Source organism: Falco rusticolus, chromosome 4, assembly GCF_015220075.1.
Source record: "Falco rusticolus isolate bFalRus1 chromosome 4, bFalRus1.pri, whole genome shotgun sequence".
In the NCBI taxonomy this organism is placed as follows: Eukaryota; Metazoa; Chordata; class Aves; order Falconiformes; family Falconidae; genus Falco; species Falco rusticolus.
In genome coordinates this window covers 45195818-45214420 of record NC_051190.1, presented here as the reverse complement: position 1 = coordinate 45214420, position 18603 = coordinate 45195818, and the positions used below count along the sequence as shown (strand labels likewise).

General features: G+C 45.4%; 1 protein-coding gene across 7 annotated transcripts in view; it reads right to left on the bottom strand.

The window, feature by feature from the left end:
* LOC119147552 (ceramide synthase 4-like) overlaps positions 1–18603 on the bottom strand; it is a 48284-nt gene that overhangs the window by 3357 nt on the left and 26324 nt on the right. For all 7 annotated transcript variants that reach the window (XM_037386714.1, XM_037386712.1, XM_037386715.1 and 4 more), the window contains 8 exons: positions 13513–13630; positions 10856–10974; positions 8825–8882; positions 7228–7278; positions 4048–4140; positions 3028–3156; positions 2717–2823; positions 2138–2294 (listed from right to left, as the gene is read on the bottom strand). In XM_037386714.1, the coding sequence (XP_037242611.1) occupies positions 2138–2294; positions 2717–2823; positions 3028–3156; positions 4048–4140; positions 7228–7278; positions 8825–8882; positions 10856–10974; positions 13513–13630 (832 nt within the window). The remainder of the gene's footprint in view (positions 1–2137; positions 2295–2716; positions 2824–3027; positions 3157–4047; positions 4141–7227; positions 7279–8824; positions 8883–10855; positions 10975–13512; positions 13631–18603) is intronic.

Genomic DNA, 18603 nt, shown 5'->3' with positions numbered 1-18603 from the left:
TGGCTCTCAAAGAGGGGACCGTGTCCTATATTCTTGCTGATACTGCTTTGGGCTACTAAATATCATCACTGAAACAGATCTATTCAGGATGATTTTCTTTGCTATTCACTGCTCAGTACGGAAAGCTCTCAAAGTTTTGGATATGCTTCAGTATTTTTCTCCCTGATGGGTCATTTCTTTCTAATAAGGCTATTTATTACCTCGCCATTTTACACTGTTGTAACTGCAATGGTAATTCAGCCCACACTACAATCAGGAAAACGATAAAAGGGAGTCTTCAGTTGTGTGCTCATTCTCTGCCCTGTGAAGTTTCTGGTTCCTAATTTGCAAGTAATTTGCTTTGTGTTACATTAAGGCAAAGCAGATAAAGAAAATGGGGACAATATGGATGAAGATGAGCCTTTAATGCTTGTTCTCAGTTCCTATCAGACAGAATTCCCCAGCTGGAGACAAATAAAACAACTCAGCCTGGGCTATGAGGCCAACCCCCACAAGGCCTTGACTTAGTACTCCTGGACTGTGTTCTTGGCACGTGGCCAGTGTAATGCCATTAGGTCATGTCTTTGATTTTGGGAAGAATTTCATGTGGAGCAGCAGTCTGGTCTCTCAGCAAACACTACAGACTATGGTCAGAGAGAGTGGGGGGCATTTCCCTGACGTTTACACAGCTGTATCTCAGATATTCACCCTAGGCTGCTGTCTAACTGATGGAGACAAACAGCACTACCTGGGTGCCATGCTGAATGGATTATGCTTTGGGCATGCTTGTCTACTGCTAAGAGAACAGTCCAGAAGCTAGTTTAGACAGAAGTATCTACTCTGTAGACATCTACAACACTTAAGAGAATCCATACAAAATATGTATTAATGATGTGGATGCTGGGGCAGACTCTAAGCAAGGCTGAAGACACAAAACTGGGAGGGGTGGCTGGTGTGCCAGAGGATCGCGCTGCCATCCAGAGGGACCTTGGCAGGCTGGAGAAGCAGGGTGGCAGGAACCTGGTGAAGTTCACCAATGTGAAGTCCTGCACCTGGGGAGGAACAACCTGATGGGCTTTTCTAAGAAAAACCTGGAGGTCCCCTCAGACACCAAGGGGAACATGAGCCAGCAGTGGGCCCTTGCCCCTCCTGGCCTGCATTAGGGGTGTTGCCAGCGTGTGGAGAGAGGGGATCCCTCCCGCTGCTCAGTGCAGTGAGGCCACACCTGGCGTGCTGTGCCCAGCTCTGGGCTCCTCAGTACAAGAGAGACAGGGACACACTGCAGAGACCAGTGAAGGACTGCAAAGATGGTGACGGGACTGGAGCACCTCACACATGAGGACAGGCTGAGACTGGGGCTGTCCAGCCCGGAGGAGGCTCAGCTCAGGGGACTGTTACCCATGTGTATTAACAGCTGAGGGGAAGGTGTAAAGAAGACAGACCCAGGTTCTTCTCAGGAGTACTCAGTGACAGGACAAGAGGCAAGGACACAAACTGAAACACAGGAGGTTCCCTCTGAACATCAGGAAAGACTTTTCCACTGAGAGAGTGACCAAGCAGCGGCACAGGGTGCCCAGAGAGGTTGTTGAGTCTCTCTGTCCTTGGAGATACTTAGAAACTGTCTGGACATGGTCCTGGACAACCTGCTCTAGGTGACCTTGCTTGACCCAGGGAATACGGACAAGACTTCCAGAGGTACCTTCCAATCTCAGCCATTCTGTGATCTCAGTAATACTGGAATTAAAAATCCTGCATTATAAGGGAAGCACTTCTGCACTGGCCTCACCAATCATGGTGTCTTTATTTCTTAGTTTTGTTTCAAATGCAAATCATACCAGACTGAGTGTTGGGATCCGTACTCAGATGTCACTGACTTTGTTCACAGAAATCTCCCCTGGAGCCCAATCCACATTTTTCTTGAATATAAGCATCAGAAGTGGACTCAATATTGTAGTGACTCATAAAAAGTCTACTTTTCTTTTGATCAACTTTCTCTAACAATACTGACTGTTCCTTTCACCTCACTGTTTGGAACGTACCTATGTAATTTCACCAAGGCAAGAAGGCACCCACCCCAGACGAACACCTGTGCTCCCAAGCAGTATAGGTGGACCCTCCCTCCCCACGTGATGTACAGAGGACTACAAACTGATCATACCGTGCCCTGGAGGATGAACTTGTAGACCATGTGAATAATTAGGCAGGACCAGAAGACATGGAGCAGCTGCAGAATTATCAGGAGAGCGTTCATGAAGTAGTATCCAAAGAAGGGTTGGAATATCTCCATGGAGTAATAGTAGGTGTTATAGAGCACTCTGCAAGAGAGAGGGAAGTGCAGTGGAGGGAAATGTGTTGTTTGTAGAGCATAATTAAGCCCCAGAAAGCTCTAGTCACAGAAGTTGTTTCAGGTCAGTCACCTTCTCATACATAACACACATGAGTCAACTCTCAGTTCCCCACCAGAAGAAATAAGCAGGGCAGAGCCATAGGCCGAGGACTCCTCCTCTGCAGTATACTTCAGGGCTTTAAGACTACTCTATGAACTCCAAGGCAGACCACCCTAGTTTACCCCAAGGCAGGTACAACGGTCATGTAACACTGTAGCCTATGCAAAGGGCAGGGCCACACGCTCAAGGATTGAACAGCAAAGGCTGCAGCAGAAGATTCAGCATCCAGCTGAATTATCCTGTCTCTCAGAAGGCAGCTTTTCCATTTCCCTTGACTGCAGCAGACTCACGTGTAGGGGAAAACGACCAGGCGGCTGATGAGGAAAACGGCTGAGAAGATCATAAAGAGGCTGTCACAAGTTTTTTTCCACTTCATGTAATTGAATATCTTAGTTGGCTGGAAGAAGAAAGAACAATAAAACAGCGGGCCAAGACAGTGCATCTGCACATGTTCCGGGAGGCTGACAAGCCAGACGCATAAAGTCTGCATGCAGGTTATCCCATACTGTGCTAGATCAAAAGACACACTTTGGCTGAAGAGCATGCTGAAGAGCACCCTTGCTAACTAGGCTTTGCCTGGCACATAAGTTGTGGAGCTCACCTCTAGGAAGCAATCCGAAGCATCATGAATCACCATCACCAGTGTCCCAATGCGGATGTAATTGGCGCAGTATGAGAAACTGATCAGGAAGATGGTTGCAGCGTGATGGACTATCTGCTCCTTGAAATCCTAATGAGAAAGGGGACAGCATAGAATAAAATACATAATGCACCTTCTGAGCTGGTTCAAGCATGCCTCCTGCAGGTAACAATGAAATCTCTCTACCCAATGACTAAGAAACCTCCCACAATGACTAAAACCTTCCACAATAAGGTCATACCCATCTAACTCTTTTACCAAACACATTCTAGAAACGTTGGCAACCAAAAGACCCAGGAATGAGGAGTTTGTGGTGTAAACTCAGGATGTCTCAACAAAGAACACTTCCTCCCTCCACCATTAATTATCTCATGATGGTGCAAATCAGAAGACAGAAGAGTAAGAGCCAATGATTCAGTACAGACAAACTGAAGATAAAGCTTCCTTTCGGTCACAAAGCAGCACCAATACCCATCCCTTCTCTGTGCCCCAGTGCATGCCTACTGGCTTGCACAACAATCACACCCCCAGGCTCGCTGATGGAGACTTACAACCGCCCTTTACTTCTAAGAGTATCTGCAGGCTCAATGTACGCATATGCCTGTGCAATCATACAGCACCCCGTCTGCTGGGTCCCTGGCACCTAGGAACACATGCAGCTTAACTGGCAGAGACCCTTCTCCTATCTCTATGAGCCCTACAGCCTAAAAGAATCCCAAAAGAGCAATTTTTAGGTTTGGATTTGAAGTGTGGATTGAGAACTTGGCAGTAGTTTGCACCTTTCTATGTCAGGGTTTGCATTCCCCACTTCCCAGAGGAGAGGGAAGCGAGTGGCTGGGAATGGAAATTCCTGGGAATAAGCAAGGACAGTCCGCCAAAACCTCAAGACCAGCACTGTACATGTGCTCTTGGAGACCACTCTCCTGAGTGCTCAGCTTGGGTCCTGTTGGTGCTCAATTCCTCCCCGAGGCTGCCACTCACCTTCCTCTTCACATCAAAGGGCAGGGTGAAGACCAGCGACCAGTAGAAGGAGAGCTCCAGCAGGTAGTACCAGAACAGGGAGGACTGGAGAGGCTGTGAGAGAAAGAGAGGCAGTGATCATGGAGATGATTATGGACGGATCCATCAGATAAAGCACAGCAAGGCCTGGAAGTGAAGTCTCCTTCCTAGGCAAAAGAACACCAGGCAACCAAACGAACAGAACTGGCTCCTGCAGCTTCAGGGAGGAAATAGTTCAACCAAACAACATAGTTACTTACTAAATGCCTTCCGTGCTAAGGTGGAAGCAAAGAGCAGGAGAAATTCCACTTTGCCACACCATGTCAAACATTTAGGGAACCACTGAGAAGATCCTGAATATTTTTAGGATTTCCTCATCACTACGCAGATTTCTGAGCAGTTAGAATAGCGCTTTAAAAACTGTGCAAACCATTTCACTATGGTGCAATAGGTAAGTAGTAACTGAATCATTCCCTTTCTACGATTCAAGGAGATGCTTCAGACACCTTGTACTCCACAAGAGATTTTTCAGTTTAATCAAACTAATGGGGGGAAAAGTACAATCCCAGTGTGAACAATAATTGGCATTCTTCTGGATAATTTTTCTAGGGTTTTACAGCTAGAAAACTGAAAAACTCAGCAAGATGCGTGCTTTTTAACAAGGAATTTTTTGCTGTTGTGGCATTGTACAGTCTCCTTAAACCTCAACCTATTTGATAAAATTACTATGACTAAAGGGGTTTTGCAACGAGTATTTTCCAAGAATCATGGAGCACAGTGCTCCATTCATAAATACCAATTTATTTGGGCTTTCTCTACCCAAAGTATTGATTTATGGCCTTCCCAAAGTATTGATTTATGGCCTTCACAGATGTCATTTTGTTTTCCTTCATACCACCAGTGGCTGACAGCAGGAGGAAGCACGGCTGGATGCACTGGTGCTACCAAGGGGAATATTAACATCTCCCATGCTGATATGAGCTGTTCACACTGGAGGTTATCCAAACGGGAGCTCTGGATCAGAAGGGATTTTTTCCCCCCTAAGGCAAGATTATTTGGGAGAACTGGTATTTTGTTGTTGTCTGTGGCACAGGGCATTATGGTCTGTTTAGTAAAAATTGTATTTAATACATTCTTTGTTCCTGCTAACACACAGGTTTGTCCTTGACCTTTCTTGTTCTTCACCGGTGCGAAGCTACTAGCTCTGGTTTTGGTCTTTTCTGTTTGTTACAGATGTTGGAAAGTGTGTGTATTGGGTTTATGCAGCAAGGTTTTGGTAGTGGGGAGCTGCAGGGGTGGCTTCTGTGAGAAGATGCCAGAAGGTGCCCATGGCCGACAGAGCCAGCTCCAATCAGCGCCAAGACCCGCTGCTGGCCAAAGCTGAGCAGGTCAGCGATGGTGGTAGTGCCTGTGGTAACATATTTAAGACGGGGTTAAAACTGCTGTGCAATAACAGCTGGTAGAGGAGTGAGAACATGCAAGAAACAGCTCTGCAGACACCCAGGTCAGTGAGGAAGGAGGGCTGGGGGGGCTCCAGGCACCGGAGCAGAGGTTCCCCAGCAGCCTGTGGGGAAGTCCCCTGGGCGAGGCAGGCTGTGCCCCCAGCCCATGGAGCCCATGGGGGAGCAGATCCCCGCCACAGCCCAGGCAGGACCCCACACTGGAGCAGGGGGATGTGCCCTACAGAAATTATAACCCTGTGGAAATTGTGCTGGAGCCAGCTCCTGGCAGGACCTGTGACCCTGCAGGAGAGGAGCCCAGGCTGGGGCAGATCTTCTGGCAGGACCCGTGGCCCCACAGGGGACCCATACTGCAGCAGTCCATTCCTGAAGGACTACACCCCACGGAAAGGACCCACGGCAGAGAGGTTTGTGGAGGACTGTCTCCCAGGGGTGGGGATCCCATGCTGCCATGCTGGAGCAGGGGAAGAGTGTGAGGAGGGAGTGGCAGAGACAACATGATGAACTAATCACAACATCCATTCCCTGCTCCAGGCTGAGCGGCCCCAGCTCCCTCAGCCTTTCCCCATCAGGGAGATGCTCCAGTCCCTCATCATCTTCACTGGCCTCTGTCGGACCCTCTCCAGTGGTTCCCTGTCTCTCTGGAACTGGGAGACCAGCACGGGACTCAGCACTCCAGACGTGGCCTCCCCAGGGCAGAGAAGAGGGGGAGGACCACCCCCCCTCAACCTGCTGGCCACACTCCTCATGCACCCCAGGATCCCACTAGCCCCCTGGCCACACAGGCACACTGCTGGCCCAGGGGCAACTATGGAACAGGCAATAGTCATCTCCTCTAGAGAATTCAGAGCACATAAAAACATAAGGGGGAAGCCAGAGCAGGCAATGGCTCCTGTGCTCAGTGGGTGAAGCCCCATTCTAACTTTTTTCAACTTCTCAAGTTACAGGAGTAGGATAGCAAGGGAGGCAGCTCAGCACAAAATGACCTGGCTTTTGGTTACTATGTCTGCTCCTTGTGTTGATGAACAAGGGAGTGGATTTTGTGCCTAGCTGGCAATTTTCATTGAGGTTATTCTGGTCTGGACTGGTAAGAGATGCATGCTTTCCAACCCACTGGACAGCTTCTCACAGTGCTGCTGTGATAAAAACTCAGAATATACATTTAGAACTATAAGAGAGCATCCTCTGAACTTAATGGGAATGCTGCTGTATTGCTACTGGCATACTGCCAGTTCCACTGGGAAACAAACTCCCTGGGGAGCACCGTGGACGTGATTCTTCAGCGTAGCTGAAAGTACATAGCATTCAGAGCATGTCTTCTGCTTTACATGTTCTCCACTGAAGTCTTCACCACTTCTCCTCAGGCAACATGTCCTTCTCTGGCCTCAGTCTTTTCTACAAACTAATCAACGATGGAGCATTCCCATTTTTCAGTTTCTTGGCTCACCTGGTCAGAACTCTCACCTTCCCTTATTTCTGCAGTCTCCTCCTGCTTTCCTGAATCATCCGCTATTGTGTTTGGATTACACCAGATACAAAGAAGTGCTCCCTTGACGAGGATCCGGCTTTGAATTCTTAGAACTTGTGAGTCTGAATTTAATTTAGTGCCCTCTCTTTTCTCACTAATATAACCTGATTTTCAAAAGATATCAAAAGAAAATACAGGATTTGTAACAGCAATTTTCCCTCTTGCATGACTCACCTGTTGTGGGTATCCTGTCCAGCACTCTCTATGGTCCCAAAGCCAAGGCTTCTGGAAAGAAAATACAACATGAATGTGAGAATGCCAGAGGAATTCTTCTCTTACCAACTGTTGAACTCCTTTAGTTTGTTACTACTACAGACACTGCTGTGTTTTATTCTAGGCAGAGCTGGTTGCGCTGTCTGGAATTCAGTTGCCAAGAGACCTCCACTGCAAGAACTTGTTTGCAACACTGCCAATTTGTGGCTATCGCACTGAAATTTCACATGCTGTTTAGCCCAGTTCCAAATAAAATAGCTCAGGGAAGATTTCTACCAACTTGTTGCACCCTTCTACAAGTTTGGGGCAGCGGTGGTGACGTTTTGAATATATTAAAATATTCTTACAACTATTTAATTAAGAATCTCTGTGGTTTGGACAACAACACTTAAACATGGTAAGAAGGTTAAAAACTGAATGTGTCAGGAACATGGTTTTTCCTCTAATGGTGACGATCACGCTGCAGTCTGTTAATTAACAAACCTCTGAAAAGATCCTGTTTTGTTCACACTTGTTATAAAATTGTGGTTTAGAACTTCACAACTTAGAAACTTCCATAAAAATGTGGCGACTAAAGTCCCCAAAAGTTCTTCCTGCATGGAGCACGCTCTGACCTTTCGCTGTGCCCAGACTTGGTCAGGACCAGCACGCCCTAGAGCTTACAGTGACGGAACATACTCTGTGCCACATCTTAAAGGTAATTTTCAGTAACGGTTCTACAAGGCTCCAGATATCAGAGCTAGGAGCAAGAAGACATTTCTTCTCTCACTGGGCACCTGCTGGCACACGAGCAATATGGAAGGGAAGCAGTAAGCAGTGGTTTTTAACAAGCAGTGGTAATTAGGAGTAAACGCAGCCTCCTGCTGGCTGGGGAGTAGGATTTACAGCAAATCCAGGTACAGAACCAGGAAAGACATGTGATACAGAATCAGAGAGGGCAAAGCAAAAACTCTGAAACGACTACAGCACACTATGTCACTTAAACTAGAAAGGAAACCCAGATCCCGGAATTTCATGATTCCTCTACTCAGCAAATAAGGCTGTTTTCTGGTGGCCTACTGTGAGATAACTTTTATAGCTACCTGCTGTTTCACTGACTCATGGGGCAGAAGTTTTTGCCATCAGTCTAAAGCTATTGAGCCTGCAATCACACCTTGGGTAAGAAAAAGAAAATTAATAAATAAAATTATCAAACTGCAGTCCATGCTCCAAAAGAAGCCTGAGTTTTTACCTTAAACAGGTATTGAATACAAGACACAAACAGGTCCTGCAGCTTCTACTCAGGTAAGTGTTCCACCTCCTACCCCACAGAAATGTATTTTTACACAATCCCAAGTGTCTTCCGCTTTGCCAGAAGAAGAGGAAGCCTCTTGGTTTTGAGCTGGAGTTTTTAAAATAAACACGGTCCAATATCTCATAAGTGTGCTGTGCAGAGGATACACACTGATCTGGTGGGAAAACCTCTATCAGAAGGTCTGAAAGGACATGTCTGACACAATCTGCCGTTCTTGCAGCACTGGCTAGGTAGAACGGCAGGTGGCACCGCTTGTGTACTCACATCGTATAGGACAGCAAGTCCAGTGAAGAAAGAAGTGATGTAAAATGTAAACCTCCAGCTACAAACAAACAAAACAAAGTACGTTAGAATCCCATTCATTAACCACCAAGTTGCAAGTCTGTGTATCAATTGCTCCTTCAAAGAATGGAACTATTAAGGCAAAGACATATATTAATACAGTCAAAGTTTGCCCAGATCGTAACAGGAGTGGCTCTTTGCATGTCACTAGCACATTCACCAGACTAAAGCAATTCTTCTGCTTTAGACATGGCAGAAAATACAATAATCCCACCGACTAACATCACCCAGATAACCATCCCAAACCTTCCCAGGACTAGTAGATGCATGGGTAGAAGTCAAACAATGCCAGTATCTCTCTAGGCTTTTGGAGATTAGGAATGCTAAATTTGTTATCATGTAAAGCAAGTAATTACTATCATGTTTGATCTCAGCCAGGAGCTAGTAATGACTTACTCCCATTGAACCCACACAAAAGTACATATGAACTGTTTGCCAGTTTCAGTGGACAGAAGCAGGTCACACTGAATGTACACACATATAGTAAGGAATGAGGTGAATTTCACCCCAACAGAATAAACAAGTTGTTAGTAATGAGTAAAACTGCCTAAACCAGTCCTTTGATTTCCAAAAATCTCTGTAACAAATCAGAAGCGACTACATTTGAGGAAGAGACTCCACCTGTCAACAAAACCCCCAGGAGGAGCTCCAGGACAGACAAAACTGTACAAAACTACTACATCACGTGGGAGACATTCTCTCTATAAACTGCAAATGGTGACAGAGGGTAGGTGGAAGGACACCATCCCAGGTGAGCTGAGTCAGAAAACTAGTTACTGTTTACTATTCACTGCAAGTCAGCTGAGTGCAGGGAGAACTTAAGATTTCATCTTGATGGGAGCAGATTAAGCAAGGTTGCTTTACAACTCCTTGTCCACAGACTATGTAAATATTTCTAACTGAACTATCTGGAATATTATAAATAAATAATACACATCCTTTTTTTTCTTTTTCAATTGGGGTTTTTTAGGCAGGGGTTCTGAATGAGAGGTTGAGTGCTAAATGGAGCATGAGGTGATTAGCTCAAAGTTGATGCCTACTCTGTGCATACACACTTCTAGACAGATGAATAGCACTGCAGGTATTTAATGATTTCTTTCATCTCTGTGGCTCTCCTGGGAGAACCTACTTCCTTACATAAATAGCAGAGCAGCCGCTCGTAAGTAAGGCATTTCAACCAAGCTCAGGAGAATCCTCCTTTTCTGTGGAAAGCCTAGCCAGCATGAACATTCACAGAACTGGCTGATGTGAGATTTATTTTGTGCCTCCACATAATATGGAGGATTTCCACACAGCTCTTTCCAAGAAGAGCTTTGCCTTTTGGTAAACACAAGCTTTCACACAGGCCCCTTTTTCTGCTGCTGTGAAAGGTGCTGGGTTTTGACTTTCAGGATGCTGAAGTCAACTGACAGCAGAATACAACCTAGCCCACGGCCTGTGACTTTTGAAAGCAAGAGCATGCAGAACAGTTGCCACAAGGATGCAGCAGAAGGAATCAGCTTGCAGTGAGGCAAGGGAAAACCAACAGAAAGGCTCTTTTGAAAGCACCAAAACAGCAGCAAAGCAGCAAGCAGCAGTAAGATGCAAAAGAGTAGGAAGTTTTTCAGGTACAATTGTGTTTCAAAGCAGAATGCCAGTCTTAAAAGTCAGAAACATAAGCCCTATAAGGAATAAAGGTGAGACAGGAGTAAAAGGAGACTTGGGAGCAATACCAAAGGGGAAAAGCAAGGAACATTTCAGTAACAGAGAAGAAGCAGAGAATTGCAGAAGAACCAGGTGGGGCAGGGAAGACCCAGGCTGCTCTCCGTGTAGGGGTGGAGGGCAGGCAGGGTGGCAGCGGAGCTGGGATGCTCTTGGCGGAGGGGCGGAGAGCAGGCTGGGAGGCAGTGAGCTGCCTGCCGAGCTCAGCCCTGGTGAAGGGCCCGGCTGCTCGTGGCTTGTGCTCCCACTCACCAGGCCTCACAGAACTTCTTCGACAGGCTGGGTCGGTCTGTGTTCCTCCGGCGCCGGAACCACCTCTCTACCTTCCTCACTGGCAGGTCACACTGTTTGGCTAAACTGATCAGCTCACCCTGGAAAACAGGTGAGGAAGCAGGTTCAGATCCAGGCTTGAAGGTCCGAAGGGGCACTGCGGGTATCATCTGACCCACCACAGAGCCCAGCTGGGGCTCCTGGCAAGCCCAGATCTGTTCAAGCTAAGGCACCTTTCAGAAAGCTGATGGTTCTTAGTGTAAAGACCTCAGACAGTAGAAAATGTTTCAACTCCCCCCACAAGCAACTGGTTATTAATACTAAATATTGAAACTTGTGAACTTCACCGAACTCTGGTCTCGTCTCCTCTCAGGAGTTTGCTGTTTAATTACTTCCTCACCCTGTCTTAAGAGACCAAGTCCCTTAAAGGTGTTACTCCAAGAAAGATTTACTACAGCTTAAAGAGTTTTTAAAGTTCTGCACCAAATCTTGTCATGCTTTTCAGCATTCTGATGCAGTATCAGCCAATAACCTGAGTGACATCATGAGCAGACATAACACCATTTTCCTACTGGATATTATCCTGTTGTGGTAAACCTGTGAGGGGTAATTTTTTCAATAGATTACCCACGGAAACACTGCAATTGCCTTCCTTCTTGTCCTCAGGCTCTTCAGTTTGGCATGTGACATGAAAAAGGTTTGTCATGTTTTATATTCCTTCTGGAAGGGTCACCATGGATAGCCTCATTTTTTAAGTAATCATTTTTCATGGAATGCATTTACCTCAATGGTATCATGTGAGGGTGACTTACACAGTCTGAACATGTTGTACAAAAGTATGTCCATGACCATTTTTCAGATGTGCTTCCTTCCAGTCTTACTTAATGACTTCTCTTCTTGTGGTGGAGACAAATGGAGACAATATTCTCCAACTGCTCCATAATGTGGAATTCCTCGCAAGCACAAAGCTGCTAAGAACAGCAAAATCTCATCTTGTATTGGACAAGAACCTGACTCATAAGCAGGTGTTTGAGAACTCGTGGGAGAGGGAGAAAACCAGAAGACCAGCTGAGGTGTAACCAGTGAACAGAGAGAGTAAGGCAGCAGCCAGCTGCACCGTTTTTGCTCCATGTCACACTGCTTCCAGGAGTCTCATGGTGAGGATATGCTCCAGTATCACAGATTCTATGGGATAAAAGCGCCAGCTTCAGTGCAGTGTGGGTGCAGGTAAAGCTGCGGGGAAAACCTGCTTGCAAAGCTGAGCCTTGAGTTAGATCTCTTTGACAGGAGTCGTTTTACTGACGAAAGTGTGGATTTTGCAGACAGACAGGCAAGAGGAAGGTCAAGGACCACTATACTAGCAAGAGTTCCTGAGAACACTCCTTCCCACTGCTGGGAATAAAGGCTGGCTGCGCAACCCAGATGAATGCCTACATTTTTATTTTAGCCTCCACTCTTTTGTTTTTAACCTGGTACTGAACGTCCTGAGGCTCCACATGCCCCGCTGCAGTACAAACCGTGCCACAACAGTCTTGTCAAGGCAGTATGTACACACTAGGACTACCCACTGGGACCAGAACCCCAGCCCTCTGCTCATCCAGCTATTGCTTCAAGGCCAAGAAAGCCTGAAAAAAAGGAGCTGAAAGAAAATCTGATTATTTTCCTTACCACAGGGGTCACACCCAGGGGCTTCTCTGACAAGGTTAAATCCTAATGCTGCCTAACGATTCATAATCCTGCCAATGCTTTTTCCCTCAGCAGCAGCCACTGTAACTCCAGATTACCCTGCCAAGTTCTTCGAGATCACTCTTTTTCTCTCTCATGGGAAAACCACCTGCCATTTCTGTTTGCAAAGAGCGTCAGAAAACGGCAATGTCTGTATTGACAGCCAAGATTAACTGCTTCCTGAAAGGCCAACCTCAAACTCATGGACTGCACAGCAACAGAATGACCCACTGCAGAACTAGGAGCATCAAGCAATTCACGCCTGCCAAGCTGCAAGGACTAGCAACATGGGAGTCAGTTCACAGAGCTGATGTGACAGGGATTTGCTAACACATGAAAAGAAGCCATCACAGAATGGCTGGGGTTGGAAGGAACCTCTGAGGGTCGTTTGGTCCAACCCCACTGTTCAAACAGACCTATCTAGCATGGGTTCCCCAGGAGCATGACCAGACAGCTTTTAAGTATCCCCGTGGATGGAGATTCTACAACCTCCCTTGTCCCAGGGCCTGGTCACCCTCACAGTAAGAACCTGTTTCCTGATGTTCAGACAGAGCCTCCTGTGTTTCAGTTCATGCCATATATAAGGCAAACACAAGAGGGAACAGGAGTTGTCATGATTTCCTTTGGGAGAAGTTTCCTGTCCATAAAACTCTGGGACTTACATTTTTTGAATGCTGCCTATAGAAAGCTGCTACCCTCACATTTCAGGAGCAGAACTGATAGCTGTGAACATTTGCAGAATGACTTCAAGGGCTGGCTGGTCTCAGGCAGCCAACGCTACAGTGGTTCCTGCTGCTCTGTTGAGCTTCCAAATATGAGTGGCATTACCAAACCTCAGAATTACAAACGTGATTTCATTTGGCTAAAGACACAGGGGCTAAATCCAGAGGGAAGCAAAGACAGAAAGGGCTCACCTCTCCAGGATTCTTGCAGCGCGTATTGTAGAATGTTTCCAGCATGGGGTGGGGCTGAGCTTTTGGTCTCTCCTTGTCTCTCACACCCAGTTTGCTACTGAGCGGCAGGGCTATGGCTCTGCAAAAGAAAAGATAAAGGTTCAGCCAAAAATAGAACAGTGATTTCTGATATCGCAACACTGTTAAAACATCATGTAATACCTAACAGCTGTCTCTCACATTTTGAATCTAAGCACAAGTATCATATCAAGAAGATAAACCAGATAAACCAGATAAAGAAACGGAGAAGAAAAAACCCCAAACTTAACAGCAGAAACAGTGGGACTTGTATTCTACTGTCCTGAGCTCTGTGCTGCAATATCCAAAACTACATGAGGCTGGCAAATTCTGTATCCTGCCTTGTCAACTTCGGAATCCACTGTGCTTGGGTACCCGGGATTACGGCATGAAGCCCAAGCTCGCAGAAACAGCCGTGATACCTATCATTGGTCTTTGGCTTGCCTGCAGCTTGTGCGGAGTACCACATTGATGATAAGGCCTGAATGTTGTTCACCGCTCGATCTAAATCACTGAACATACATGGCACCCACTTGAATGGCATTCACTTGAACTAAGGATCTGCCTCAGGATCAAGAGGGAGGCTCTGTCAGATGTGTGGTATTAATGCAGAAGAAATGTCCCACTGAAACAGGAGGCCACGTGGTCTTTACTGGAGTAATTTACCTCCTTTTTTTCCTAATGCGAGTCAAACACCAGTTGTAAAATAAGAACATAGCAACAAGACACCTAGTCACAAGGAACACATGCTTACACTCGCTGTGCATCTCCAGTCTTTCACAGTGAAACAATGCAAATTTAAAAATCTACATAAATAGAAAAAAGTTACCAAGAGGTAACAAAACCAGGCATAGAACTGCTGTGCTCAACAGTGCCACTCCTCCGCCACGAACACTCCTCTCCCTCCGCAGCAGGAAACCGCCTCCATCAATGGTGTGAAGCGAGGTCCTGCGCAGACGCTGCACAAACAGCGAACGTGGCAAACCAACATTTAAAAAAAGGCCCAAATTAACTGCACCCTCCTTGAATTTCTGGAGAATTAGCTGCCTTTTACACACTGCCACTGGCACGCAGTTGGTCTCACTGAAAAAAAAAAAAAAGAGCAGATTGTCCACCTAGAGGCACTTCTCAGCACGGTTGCTGTACGCTAAACATACAAAATCTCTGGAAAACATTATTTCTGCATGTAGGAGTAGAAGTTTTTTGCTTGAGGTGCTAACAGCTTCCCTGAACAGTTACAGGGTTATCAACTGTAAATCGCTGTTGAGGGTGGTGGTTACGGGCTGATGAATACCATGCAGTGGAAGTGGCTGCTGAGACCCAAGCCTGCTCTGCTGTGCAAGCTACTTCACTATGTAGGCGTTTAAAAATGTTTTATTTAAAAATAGTATGGGATATATTTATGACTGTGATTATATGGCATGATTGCCTGTGGTCTCTTCTAGCCATAGAGCCTATACGCCATACATGCAGGTGCCTAGTGACTATTCTAAATCAAACATTCTTCCAGAAGGGTCTTTTGGAAGTTTTCAAGAATTTGTTTCTTGATATAATGAACAGGTATCAAAAGCAGTTTTATGAACAGATCGCCTATCCAAAGAATACTGTAACTTCTATTACATTAAGACACAAAACACAGAATGGTTACACATTTTGCTCACTTGTGTAACAGCTGATTTCCACCTTTCTTTTGCACAGCCAGCCCACCAGCCTGTGTATCAGTTGTCCTTTTTCATCATCTCTGGGAAATTCCTTTGGCACCACTGGCTACAAAAATATTCAAAGATGTACCAAGACCAAGAAAAAAGATATGTTTCTAACATGAGAGAAGGGCCAGGGGTAAGCGTGCTTGCTAGCTGCTTTCCAACATGACACACAGGTTTTGCAAAATCTATGTGTAAGCATCGATTAGTTTCAGTAAACTTCAGCAGCAGCCTGGCATTGCTGCCATTGGCAAACAGCTGGATAGCAGAGGAATACAGCCACCATTGGGAATTCTGGGTTTTAGCTCTGATTGCTCTTAATTAATGTTTCAATTCTATCTTATGATATCTTTAATATCAAAAAGGTTACCAGTGACACAGGACCAGCAGGTCCTGTGCCAAGAACAATGACACAGGATTTCAATATCCATAGCTATATCAAAATTGAGAAAACATCTACCTTAAGCTCTGCACTAGGTCTTAGTTCTTATATCAAGCAGTTCTTTGAAGTGGGCCTGATCCTCCTTTTTTAAAGGTAAGTCATTCGATACAAACTCCTCTGAAGAGGACGATGTAACCAAGTTCTGCTGAAGAACCTTACTGCAACCTTATCAGTCCACATCAGGAACTGCAAGGTCTGAAATTTTCCAGACACATTAAAAGGAAAGAGAATATTTCTGCCAGGTGTCAGGGCAGCTTGCCAACGAGCTTTTTTTATTGAAAAACTATTTAAAGTATCTTGACTGATTTCTTAATTTTGTTTAATTTGTCTTCTCTCTCTTTCCTGCTCGTTTGTTATGGTCATGGCAAAAAATCTTACTATAACAGAAACAAGTCAGTTGCAGTTGATGAAGACAGAGTGTAATTAACCAAAGTTACAATTACTTTGTTGTTGAAGGGTTTGAGTTTAACCATGAATTATGGGACCAATCCTACTTTTATGAACATCATTGGGAAATCAAGGCCTGAAATTCTTCCTAAGGGACGTTTGTACATGTTGGATGTATGCTCTGACTCAGTTTTCAGTTAGACCTTGTTCCAAGCACAACCCCAAGAGGATGATGCTTGTACTGATTTCAACATCACAGATTCATCATCTCAGTTGCAGGGATGGTCTCATCATGGCAGTTTATCAGCTCTCTGGAAGACAGAAGGAGAAAGTCTGAGGACTAAACTGTACCACTCTCCCCAGCTAGGTAAGGCAAGACACGGTGAGATGATTCTCATCTCAAGCCTACTTCTTCATCAGTGAGCTTCTCTCATTTCAATTTACAAAGGAAAGTTCACACTAAGGCATTTTATTCAGTAACCACCAAAGAACAAACTGTCTTGTGTGAAATCTGATGAAGTTGAAACTAAAAGGATTAATCATGAAGGGGCATAAATTGATACTCCCACACCTTGCAAAACTGGGCTACACAACCCCTGCAGAGGCTTTCAAGAGTTAGTGTGACGTACAAGAAATAATTTAACTTGGGGGAGGGGGTGTGGGTTTTTTCTCCCACAGATGTTTCCTAATTTATAAGGGTGCCACTTTGCAAATATTTTCTAGTACTAAGAAATGCAGAACCAGTGACAGCACCACAATTCCTATTCTTTGAATTGCAAAAATTTATTTTAGCCTCATGCTTTCCTTTGGCAGAGGGCTATCCCTGTTCCCCTTGAATAGTCTCTGCTTTCTCTTACTTATAGGAGAATGCTTCACATTGAAGTTAAACTGACTGTTCCATTTGATACAAGATCTCAAGTCACTACAATGCTACTGTCCAAACTGAGTCAAGTCAGTTCACAGTTTCCAATTAAACACTAAAACGTGTCCCACATCTTTGCACAAAAACCTGCCTACAGGACCTAACCAAAAGCTGTTTTCATATCCTTCTTTATTATAGACCATGACATCAATCAACAACAGAAGTCTGTGCAAAATTAATTTCAGAAAGACACACTTCCAAATACAATACTTGAAAAAACGGTGCCCTCTCCTATCCTTCTTCTGCTTCTGAGTTCAAGTATCTGTTCCCTGCAGATCAACTGTATCCCTTTCGTCTGATGTACTACATAGGGCTCACGTACGTTTGCAGCCCTCTTAACAAGAGGCCTAATCTTCCTGATTAAAATCTAGTGCAATTTGGGAATTATTCAGATTCAAATTCACTGACATTGCCTTTCAGTTCCCCAACATCCAAAAATCACTGGCCAAGTCCAAAATCAGACGATTAAATTGCATGTAAATTCTGGTTTTCAACTTTCTGCTTTACTATTCCTCAAAGGACTTCAGTTTCCACATTTTCCTAACTACACAGGCTGTGCAATAGAAGCTATGATTCCTTCAGAATCACAAAACTCCAAGAATGTGATTTTTATGGAAAAGACTCTCAAACATTTAGAACCAGAAGAGAAGCCAACATCCCTGCTTGCAGGCTTATGTCCAGGGAAAAGTTCTGCCAAGGTATACGGGTGCTTAAATCAGGCTCTGAGTTATGGGTGCAGCAAAGATCTCATACTCACAAGCACAATCTGGAAACATCAAAAGAAGGGGAATAGTTCCCACCTTGCGGGTCCCCCCTCTTTTGTCAGGACATCATTATCTACCTTCCCCAGCATCTGCTTCAGTATGGTGGCAAAGACCAGGAGCACCGCAGCGGTAACCAGCTTTCTCCTCTGCAGCACTGAATGCCCCATTTTTCCCACCTTCCCCAGAGCAAACTGGCTCACAGAAGAGTTGCTTCACCAAAAAGCGTGAGCTGTTTCTTCTCCCCCAGGGCTGCACCCACAACCTTCTCAGTTCTCCCAGGCCCCACCCAGCTACCACATTGTCCTCTTCCCACAGCCACCACCTAATCCACAGAATAACTGGTTAAAAGGATGTCACTGAGATTTTTCCAGTTCAGCCAGCAAGCGCCAAGGAGAGGAAAATCCATGCTCGAGGAAGCAGGGTCTTTCCCAGGCTTCATCTCCAAACCAAGAAGATGGAATCTGCTCAAGCGCAGTGGCGGATGCAGCTGCTGAATGAGGGACTGCAGAAAATCCTCTGGGCTTCTCCTGCCTCTTAGTATTTTCCTGGAGTTCTGACACAGATAAATGACACGAGCACATTACAGCATTTCTGAAATCCCAAAGCAGGCACCACCAGGAACACAAAGTATTTCCAGAGACAAAAACCACTTTGCACCTGGTGCACAGTTGCAGATAACAGGTGAGGGTAGAATCAATTGCCAGAGGCCAAGCTAAAGCCACCAAACCCAAACTTGTATACTAGTTACACACACTCATTTTGACCCGCAGACCAGATGTACAAAGCTACAAAGCCAAGGCCATCTACATGGAGAAT